This window comes from Conger conger, chromosome 16 (genome assembly GCF_963514075.1).
Source record: "Conger conger chromosome 16, fConCon1.1, whole genome shotgun sequence".
Taxonomy (NCBI): domain Eukaryota; kingdom Metazoa; phylum Chordata; class Actinopteri; order Anguilliformes; family Congridae; genus Conger; species Conger conger.
The window spans coordinates 25,909,173-25,920,455 of NC_083775.1; the positions used below are offsets into that span (position 1 = coordinate 25,909,173).

General features: G+C 37.6%; 1 protein-coding gene across 2 annotated transcripts; it reads right to left on the minus strand.

Moving 5' to 3' along the window:
• Positions 1-132: 132 nt before the first annotated feature.
• On the minus strand, positions 133-8,620 carry LOC133113970 (uncharacterized). 2 transcript variants are annotated; one of them, XM_061223146.1, is made up of 10 exons: positions 8,519-8,620; positions 7,872-7,975; positions 7,495-7,621; positions 6,538-6,682; positions 6,021-6,172; positions 4,417-4,570; positions 3,920-4,013; positions 3,609-3,684; positions 3,072-3,151; positions 133-2,549 (listed from the first exon to the last, which is right to left on the minus strand). In XM_061223146.1, exons 4-10 carry the CDS (start codon positions 6,587-6,589, stop codon positions 1,745-1,747), a joined length of 1,413 nt encoding a protein of 470 aa, XP_061079130.1. In that variant the 5' UTR covers positions 6,590-6,682; positions 7,495-7,621; positions 7,872-7,975; positions 8,519-8,620; the 3' UTR covers positions 133-1,744. The 2 variants fall into 2 exon arrangements, with proteins under 2 accessions (XP_061079130.1, XP_061079127.1); XM_061223143.1 differs by having other exon boundaries at positions 6,538-6,707.
• Positions 8,621-11,283: the final 2,663 nt, after the last annotated feature.

Below are 11,283 nucleotides of genomic sequence, written 5' to 3' on the forward strand. Positions count from 1 at the left end.
ATAAAACTCTGCACACCTGCACTGTTACAGTAAAGCTGGTTCAAAAGTAGAATAGAATAATTAATACCATTTGATCATCAATTGTCATCAATTGTAATTAATAGCACAAAAACATAGACTGGACACAAGATGGAAGGCAGAAAAAGTAAACATTTTCTGTTTCCATTTAATGGCACCTCCTAGTTGAATTCATACGAGCAGGAAAGACAACATTCTAATAACATTAACTTTCTTGTTTGTCAAACATTTTCTATGCTCAAAAATAGAGGGAAAATATATTTTCTTATTGTGAAACGTCTGACAGCAACACTCATACCATAGTGAAAGATGCTTACCTCTTTATCATGTCTGTATGATTTATATACTGAATTGAAGGCACACGATTTGCTGTTTGGAGGAGCAGACTATTTGCATGAACAAGCAGGTGTAACGAATAAAGCAACCACTGAGTGTAGGCCAATTCGATTTTGCTCATAAGAATGTAACATTGATTTTTGAGAAAAATATTTTCTTATTTAGATAATTTTTTCTTTTAATAATTTAAACATTAGAGTCCTCTCATATTTTGAATGGAAGATTAAGCTGACAAACTTTTTTTTGCTCATCTCTACCATGGTTGCCAATAATTCCAAACTTTCATTTTTTACAGGGACAATCAAAATAAACATTATTGTAAATGTGTAAGAAGTAGCCAACTAGCCAAGTTTTTCAACTGCAGTCACAGGGCATAATGGTAAAAAAGGTTTTGTAGCACATGAAAATAAACATACAGTAGTACACACAAAAATGTGCAACATCTAACACAAAATTTCCACAGTAAAAGTATGAAATCAGATTCCTTACTATTTACTAATAATCAGTGACCACAGAGGCAAACAGGAAAATTGAACAACAGAGCAAGTCATTCATTCTGATATCTATTTCTTCCTTCTGCATCCAAAATGGTTTTATCTACTACCACAGGGCTTCTGAAATCTTCAAAAAAAGGTTCACAGATACATTTATTTCAGTATTTGCCAGAAGCTCTTGGAGACTTCTAAGGCTAATGTGGCACAGCACAACATAAGTGGTGGTAAGAGCAACGAAACTGTATACGTGCACACAAAGTGCTAATAGAATGACTCGTGGTATGAGGAAGTGAAGAATCTGACAAACCACCTTGACTTGTTTTCTGCAACTGCAATGCAATTTGCTTTTTCAACCTCACCCAATAGGCCTTTGTACTTGCCACACTGCCTTTACACAAGATGCGTAACCACAGTAACAAACCAGGGGTAATAGAACAAAGGCCATCACAAACACCACACATACATGTCTTATTTTAAAGCTACTTAGATATTTACAAACTTAAACATGTCTTAGGTACTTATGGCACTGATTCATGGCAAAACAAGCAAAACAATGCTGTTTTATATCTATTTATCAATTTACTGATAAAAAGAAAATACACTAAAATAGAATTTGATGTGTAAGGAAAATAAAATAGGTCTATTTTAATAAATCAGGACTTCAACATATCTGGAACAAGCTACAGCCAGATGTTTTTTTTCAAAAGATATACTGGAGCGTATTCAGAGGCTTTAGATATTGAATGTCCCTCCAATGTTAGTACACATCGGGCATCAAAATTTCCATAATCTTTATCAGTCTCGTAGATCAGTTGGGAAGTCCTCGTCACAGAAGCACATATTCATATTCCATAGTCCTGATAACACCAGATTAACAGACGGATCAGTATACACTTCTACACTCTTTGGTAGGAACTGTCTGTGTAAATTTGCATAATGGGACATGTAGTCAAAGCGGAATTAGAGGAGCTTTCCATGCTGCTTCTCTGCATGAATGGGGAGGCACAGGTGATGGAGTCCGGAATATTCCATGTAGGGCATTGCGAGGGCTCCCATTCGTGCCCAGTGCTCTGGTCTGTACGCTCCACTGAAGAGGCCTTCCGATCTGCTCTGTCTGCTTCAGAGCGCCAGTCTACCAAGGTCTCAAGAGCTTGGTAGCCTTCTTCGCTGGGTTCCAGAGTGCATGCTGGGAAACGAACCTGTCCTAGAGCCGCCCTGCTGACCGCCTCACCAAAGCTCTCGTATCCATCATCAGCTCTGCAGGCGTTCAGAGGCAACGCGTCGTCCAGGCCGTCCACACCGGAGGGACACTTCAGATTGTCTTCCTCTACTGGATACTTACAGTCTATGGCAATTCTGGGAGCTTCTTCTTGCTGGGGGTCTGAACTGGTGGCCTTCAGAACCTCGACTTCTCTGTAGATGGGGCAGAATTCGCAGCCCACCGCAGGCCGAGCAGAGAGGTCGGGCGTCCCGCTACTCGGTAGCGCTTGAGAACTGGTGTTTTGTGAAGGGGTAGCCGCCAGCGTGGTGTACAGGACGTTTTTGTAACCCGAGTCAGAAGAACTGCAAGAGCCTGCAGAGTCACTGAATGTTTTCTGACTGTCATCAGATGAGAAGACACCACTGTCCTTCGTTGACGTGTGGCTGGAAACATTCTTATATGGACCAACTTGCTCGCATTCTGATATCCACAGAGTAGGCCTGAGTGGGAGATGTGACAGGAGCATTCATATGTGTATGGTAGCAGTAGCGGAGAAGGCTTATTAACATGAGTAGCAAAGCCAATAACAGGTTGTCAGTGACCACCAAGAGCTTGAACCAATACTGGACTTGAATTTATCATGAACAATTAATCTGATTATTTTTGTGACAATGTCAAAGACAAAGCAACTGACAATGAACCAAACTTGCATTTTGTTAATACATTTAAGGAAAAGATTAGTGCAATATAGAAATAGTTCACTTTGTGCAATAAAAGCACAATGTGTACATGACACTTTCAGTTTTCATGGCATGTATAGCTATTTCTGACATAATGTCGCTTATGATGGGATTTAATCCCTCTAAACATGAAAACCACCAAACCAGCTGTGGCTGGAATGAAAACTAGCAGTGTTCCCTCAGGACCGAGTTTTGAAACCATTGCATTAAGTAACGCACTTTAGTCAATATAAGCATACTTATAGACAGTTGATAGAGAGAGAGTAATGTCAACAATCTCACCCTGGCTCTTCCTTGGTGTTAACGATGGTCAGGAACTCAGTCCGATAGGAGGATGGATCGTAATTTTGAGGGATAAAAAACTGGAAGCAACAACAACAGAAGAAGTGTGAGGCACCATTGTGATATCAGTGGTCCAAAGCCAGAAGACCAGAACAGTCATGCTCATGACACAATATACATGCATGCTGCAACAACATGCTTACATGTGTTAAACCCGTTCCTTGTGTTTGGGGAACTTTACCATCTCATATCCTCCTCTATCAATCATTGATAGGTATGAGGTTGAGACTTCCTGGTCCCTTGGTCCTAGACTAAGCTTCTAGAGTTCTAAGATTTCACAGCAACTATTATAAATAGTGTGGGGCCTTACATTACATTGTTTTTCCAGAATGATAAATGTCATTGTTCTTGTTGAAACTGTGTATATGGTGGATCTACACTGTAAAATGCAATAGGTTCAGGAGATCTGCTGTCTTAAATTGAAATATAGCGTATGAGGCTCTGTATCTCATGTGCTGGAATATGGAATAACTCTACCTCGGATTTTCCCAGAAGTTTGTCTTTTATCTCAATTGTGGGGGTAGGAATATTATCCCACCACTTATCCTTGAGTCTGAAAGGACAAAAGATAAATTAATGCTTTTATTAATGTCATTATAATTAATATAATCAGCATTTTTATTGTTGAACTGTGAAATCAGTAAAGCAAATTGCGATGGATTTTTATTATCATTACTGTTATTGATATTTTTAATGTGCTCAGTCTCATTTTCATATTCCTGTCTGTGTTATCATATGAATAACAAAAATGAAATGAAAACAGAATCATGTCAGAGCACTTATCTTACCGAGTGCAGCACCAGTAGAAAGCACAGATGCTGATTATGAGAAGTGCACAAAGGACGGGGATGATGGCTATCAACACGTTCCAAACAGATGCAGCTAGGCAAAGCAGAAGGCAGCGACGTTATTGTCAACACATCGGTTCAAAAATGGTCGGATGACAAACACTTCACAACTTCCACGAATAAAGACAACGGTCTCCGACAGCCTGCCACATGTGTGCAATAAGAAATAACAAGAAACAACAATGCAGAGTGGTCGTGTCCTCGTACTGTGTGTACTTCTACTTAACCACAATATGTGCAGCAACAGTTACACAACATTCATTGCGCTCTACAGCAGGGATCAGCAACTCATGGTCCTCGAGGGCTGAGAACTGCTTTCCACCATTTACCTAGGAGTGAGTAGCACTAATTACCCGGGGAAAAATAAAACCAGGGCTGGATTTGGATTTGAGGGCCAGAGTTGATAAACTCTGTCATATACAGTATGTTTGACTTACAGCTGGTCCACTCCACCTCTTGGCTCCAGTCGCTGAACTGTGTACCGTAAAGGGGGGAGCGTGATCTCGCCTTCACCACATATTCACTGCTTGGCTCCAATTCGTTGCCTAGTATTTCATGAAAAGGTTGTGAGGCATTGGCAATCCTTGGAGCCTGCAGAAAGATGAAGTAAATTGTGTTATAGATACACAGACTGGCTCAGTACTCAGAACTGAGACTAAAACCAGGTAAGAATGAATATCATTTGGACACAAGCCTCTTTGCCTCACAAAGACCAGGCTGTCTGAGTACAAATGAGAATTTCCTTCATTTTATGTACCCATTTTCATATCATATCACAATGTCTTCCAGATGTTTGGGTGTTATACAATTCATGATTTGTACAGTTAATATGGTTAATGAACAAATTAATCACGTTAAACTTATTCATAAAAATGTTTTTTGCTAGTTTGTTTTAAAAACTAATTTGTAATCAGTTTTTAGGTTCTCTAAATATACAGATAAGTCCTTAGCTTTAAACAGTAGCATATTTCTTCATAATCAGGAAACAGTAAATAGTTAGCTAACTATAAGCTTCTTGCATGTCTAGCAGCTTGTAAAATAATTAGCACATGTGCATTTAAACAGTGTTTTAATTATTAGGCTAGAATAACCATAGCTAACCACAACAAGTGTGATGGTACATTGCCCTGCAAACCAGAACCTTATCCAAGGTTCATGAAAGGAAAGGCATTATTAAAGGGAAATTTGCTTCCACTAGTAGAGTGTAATACCCTTGTGATTGAGGAAATGCCTTTCAAAAAGCTTGATTACTATTAAATGTTTCTGAATGTCATAAGCTCAAAGGCAAATTGCCGGCAACAGCCTTTTTATAACTTTTTTGTCTTAATGACAAAGGAGTCCTCCAAACAACCCCTAACTTTTTGCAGATTTAGGAGCTGGTTAATAAACTTGAACACACACACACACACACACACACACACGCACACACACACATAAAATGAGTCATCTCATAAAAAAGTCAACTACAATGTATGACTGATTACAGTACAATCAATAAAGCCTTAGAATTCTTCTAATTTGTCAATTTTCACATTATTTTAAATCCATGAATGGTATCACTATGGGTAGGCTTACATTTTCATAGCACGTTTTAAAATAAAGTTTTGACTCTATTTCCAAGTATGCACATGCAATAATATTTATGCCAACAGAACAATAACTCAATCACCATCTTTCTTAGGTGTGGCAGCAATCTTGGTTGCCAACTCATAACAGCCAAAAGGCTAATTACATAATTATCCTTGTTTAGCAGTCTTTGTGGGCAGCACTCTCATTCTTCTGACATCCAAACGGCTTCATATTAGAGGTGTTTTTCCTTTCTTATATTTACTTTCTATTTCACTTTTTATTGATCACACAGAGGGAATTCAGTCGTCCTATCAGCCAAAAGAATGGTTTCGCATAGTATAATTATTATTTAACAAAGGTATTACGTACTCAATGTTCACCTAACTTACTGTGCGTATGCAATATAAAGACTTTCTAAGTGGAATCACACTTTACCATTGGAGAGTTAGTCGGCCTAAGTCAACTTGCTCACCTCGTCTGGTTTTCCTTTCTTATTGTACATCAGCTGAATCTGTAAACTCTCAGAAATGGGATTTTCGGCAGGGTAATTTGTGTTCCATGTGACTTTGTAGTTTCCATTTTCCATTGGCATCACCAATAATATCTTAGGGGCTTTGGGCTTGACTACAGAAGACAGGGACACAGTATATTAAACAAACGAGAGAAACGAACTCTTAAAAGGAAACAAATCCATACTAAGATTATATATTTTAACTGTTTTGCATTCAACATTTCTCCTTTGAGAATCCAGTACTGTATTTAATTAAATGTATGCCCACTACTATTTTTGTCATTTCTCTTGATAACGACTAACGAACGTATCAATTTTAATCACATCGCCAAATTCACTGAAGTTCAACTGTAGCTTATCTGATTTGATGTTTGGTGTCAGTGTTGGCTATAATTAACATTCATATAAACAGGGTGTCTCTAGAAGTTGAGAACAGCCGTGTTCGCCATTAAGGGATTGTACTTCAAATCCTGCTTACTGTTGTCAAGTGCGGTGATAATTGTCAAATGCACGACTGTCCGTCCATCCATCAGACGTACTGTGTATTTCTCAGTGCTTACAAACTCTGGCAATTCAACTGTGCATCCACACTTGGACCCATAATAATTCCCATCGTCTTCAGACTGTAATAAAGTGCAAGCGTAATGTCTGAAGAGAAGGACATTAGGAAAGGATAAATAATTAATAATAGCATGATGATACCATAACAAGCCGTATAGATGATGGAATGCAGTATGCACAGAAAGACACTAACATGTATACACTTTAATTTGTTAGGCTTTGTTAGTAAACTGGACCAAGTTGAGCTGCAGGGGTAAAATGATGGGTTGAAAAAGTGAGAACGCTAATCGCCCATACAAAAACATCAACAAGATGCATGCAAATGTTAGAATTGGTTCATTAACATTTTCGTGCAAACGAAACGTGTACAAACAGCGTGCTCAGGGTACAAACATAAAGGCTATAGGCTATAGTTGGATCATTGTATCTTTGTATAGGCGAGTTTAGTTCGTTTATGCACTAATTTGACAGCATGTGAACAAATGTTTTTAACGGTTGTGGTTTGGCAGTTTGAGTTCTCGTTTAGAATTTGTTCAATAAAATATGTAAGGTATAATTAGAATAAATAGTATCTGTAAAAAATAAATGTAATCAGAAATCCTTCCAATATAGTAGTTGGAAACAATGGAAACCGCAGCCTTTGTAACGGAGACATAATGTTAATCAATGACAATCAATGACAAAATGTTAATCAAGCCCCCTTGCACAATGTTTTTCTTCTTTTTCACAAGAAACTAGTTTAGTTCAGAAATTGCCGAAATTAACTAGAAGTTAACGAAGTCTCTTCAATGAAATCACGTGATTTACCAACATTGCGTTCATCAGTGAGTAATCGGATGGATCACATAAATGGATTAAGAAAGGAAAAACTTACTCCTCAAATGGTGATTCAAAGTCTAAGATATATCCACTGCAGTTGAGAAGCTTGTCTGACGTGAAGTCGCAAGCCATTGTTGTTATATAGTCGTTAAAGCAATTTAGGTTTGAAACATTCAAATGTTCTGTAAAATAATGAGCAGACATGGTGTTGTTAAGTGAAAACATGTCATGAAGATCATCGAAAGACAAATGCTTGTAATAATATTTCATACTGAAATGTATGCCACGGTATATGACAATAAATAAGTGTGAAAGTATTATATAAAAAATACATACACCCTAATTCTACAGTGGACGCAACTGTGGACATACATTTATATTGCTTACATTGATTACAGGCCTATCCTCTGAACCATAAAAAAATCGACTTACCGCACCATATCAGTGAAACAAAACAAATGAAAAACAGGAGAATTATAGACGACATGTTTACAGTATGATATATTATCTTCATCCTTTGAACGATATCTTTGGTCCTTTAAAACAAAAAGGTAACGATTATTATTTCACTTGCATATTGTAGCGGTTAATAAATCGTCATGTCAAAATCGCATTCGCCACATAGAATCAAACGTTATATTATCCTTTTTGAACCGCTCGTCCATTGTGGCGTTTAATAATTCCTTAAAACACACCGCATAGTGTAGAACAAAATGTTAGATCATGGGGATATTAATCTCATTTTATTTGCAAGCCCAGTCTACTTCTGATGTTAAGGAAATTTTATGATAAATAAGATGGCAACGAAAAGAGTACAGTACCCGTAAACAAAAAAGTGTATTTCGCTCGGATAGTATGCTACTCGCACACAGGCACGCACAAACACGGCACAGGACGTTTAAGCACTTAAAAGGAGAACAGATCCATTAAACTATTGCGCAACAGTGGACATAGTTTTTCTAGAAATGCATTTCCTTATACCCTTCCCAGATTGATAAAATAGCGCAGATATACCAAGTCATACATTTTCCCTTAACACGTAATCTCAGTACAAAAACAAACATTTAAAAACACTTTACCTCCCGCGATGTTGGCCGTGTGCTAATTTTACGAAACTATAGTCCATAAAATTTCATCTTGAACCTTGAACGCTGCGAGTGGATTCTCTCGGGTGTTTTTTTTAATAGAGAGAATAGGGAAGTAAATGACTTGGCCGCGACTAGGGGCGGTCCTATTCTAACCAGACGTTCCGAGCATTGAGCACTGCTGCAGTCTACTTTCAACGTGAGCGATCGTTGCTAGACAGCGACGTGGTCTTTGCGTGTTTTTTTTTTTTTGTTTGTTTTTTTTTTTACGTTCATTCATATTTACAAAATGTTTTTGCTTACAAAAATAATCTATTAGCCTATGTTGTTGTGCATAACGTATTTTAATTAGTTTCTAAATAAATTGTGCCCATTGTTATAATCACAAAATCCTATATAATCCATTCACCCACACACAGGGGCTGTAAACCTGCATGGGAGGTGTCAGTGCATATTATTTTTCATCATTGCTGCTTTGATACAGATACATCTTCTACACACATACAGTACGAAACTGCAACACACAATTTACATGAAATGATTATTTTTTAAATTTTACTCATTTAGAAGACGATTTTAATCCAAAGCGATTTACAAGTGTATAGGTTCTTCAACAAGTTAAAAACATCAAAGCCATGAATAGCAAAACACACATTAAGAGCAGTTCTAACCAAAAAAATATAGTAATCGTAAGTGCATTTAAAAAAGAAAGAGAGCTGGCAGACCGGAGTGGTCTTGCTGGAGTGGAGGGAGCAATTCAAGTTTGGATATTGAGTGGGGCAGTCCCCTTAGCAGCCTGGTATGCCAACCATTGCAAACACTAGAAATTGTGGTTAAAAGACAGCTACACGTGTGGTCATGCTCTGTATTAGCCCGATAGCAAGATACGTATTCTCTGGTAAAGCTATCCTTGTTTTAATGTATTTCTATTAAGTTTATATTTGTACTTTATGTTTTTAATGTACAGCCAAGGGACTGCCATTGGAAATGAGCTAAATTCAGCAAAATACTGGCTAAACTGGCATATTTTCAGAAATGTTTACAAATGAGCACTGTTCCTGCAAGCATAGACCGAATAAAGTAACGTTTAAGTTGAGTGTTGTAAATAGTCTAAATCTCTTACATTCGCAGCAGTGTAAACCATGTGGTCATCGGGGTACACCACCCATTCCCTGAATTGGCAGAATGTGGGCCAAAAATGACCCAGCCGTGTGTTTCTTTTCAAATATTTCTCAAATTTAGCCATGTCAACAAACTGTTGCTCCATGAATTTTCCTGCAAACTTGACTTTCATTGATAAGCAAATTGGTGCGATAAAGAAAAGGCATCCAATAAGCATTGGTTCTGTGGCTGAAATCATGAGAGCGTTCAGAGGAGAATGAGCAGACTTGTTCAAGCTAACAGAAAGGCCAGAAATGCTCTTTCTGGCCTCTAACAGGTTCTTTATTTATTTTTGCAACAGTAGTGTGCAGTTGAATTCCACTCCTATCAGCTAAGAACTGGAACATCAGGCTACATTTGACATTTGATCACCAAAACTGGATGCCTGAAGATTGGTAAAACATTGCCTGGTCTGACAAATCTAAACTCAATCAAAACTGCCAAACTAATGCCAAAGTATTCACAATAAAAATTGTAATTGTCTGGGTCATTTTTGAACTGCCTCTGAATTAAAAGGGTATTGAGGAGACTATGCTGCTAAGGGTTAAGCTAAGATAACTTGATTGACAAAGTGAATACATTAGTGAAACATATGAGACACACTTGAGTGTGTTTTCCTGTCACTTCACAGTAGGCTAGATGAAATGGTGGCACCTGTGGTGGCCATGTAAGATTCCCAGCATCTACTTGCCAAGATCATTTTTGATTTTGCAAACAGTTTAACTGAGAATTTTATTACAGCAATTATTTAAAATATTTTGGCAACATAATTACCTTTGAATGCATGCAGCACCAAATTTGTAATATGATGACAATTCAATCAATATTTGTCCTTAATTTATCAAAATGTGTCCCAGAAGTGTTGGCTTTTTTTCTTTGCAAGCAAAATTGTAGATGTGAAGATGGTAAAAAGAGGACAGTAAAGGAAGGAGGACACAAAATGGTAACTAATATTCTGTGATTTTGGCATTCTCCTTAACCACCTGAAGAGGTAGTTTGGACACGTTTCAAATAAATTGTGTGGTGTACATGAGCGAGTGGCTGAGAGAAGGAAAGAGACCTGTGAAATGATGAATTCATCACTGTCAAAATGTTCAGACTGGGAAAAAGTATGCTTTCCAAAAAACCAATGCAGTTTTTTACACTGTAATCATGGAAAAACAATAGAGAGGACATTCACAGTCATCTGCTGCCAAACCACAAAGAACATGTATTTGTATGTTTAGCTGGTGCTCAGTTTTTTTGGGGGGGAAATGGCTCAGTTTTTCAGATGGTACATTTTATCAAGTGTGGCTTTTTGAAGACTTGCATTTCTTGTCAACATCTTGAAGAACTTGAAATAAAATCTAGTAGACAAATAATAAAAATGTTGAAAAGTTGAATGCATGTGTTGAAACCAAAGGCTCAATTCAGCTTTAAAATAAAACTTGTATATATAACACACAGAAACTGATGAGCCAACACATTATGACCACTCACAGATGAAGCAAAGAATGTTGATTATCTCGTACCAACAGCACATGTCAAGCTCTGGGACATATTAGATGGTAAGTGAACAGTTGGTTCTCATAGTTGATGTTTTGTATGCAAGAGCAATG

What these genes read in the sequence shown, in the direction of transcription:
- LOC133113970 (XM_061223143.1), bottom strand. Translation starts at nt 8,565, where the DNA reads ATGGACTATAGTTTCGTAAAATTAGCACACGGCCAACATCGCGGGAG. An exon ending in CACGGCCAACATCGCGGGAG is followed by an intron (nt 7,976 to 8,518) that starts GTAAAGTGTTTT and finishes TTTGTTTTAAAG; the next exon opens with GACCAAAGATATCGTTCAAA. An exon ending in AGAGGTGGAGTGGACCAGCT is followed by an intron (nt 4,014 to 4,416) that starts GTAAGTCAAACA and finishes TGCTTTGCCTAG; the next exon opens with CTGCATCTGTTTGGAACGTG.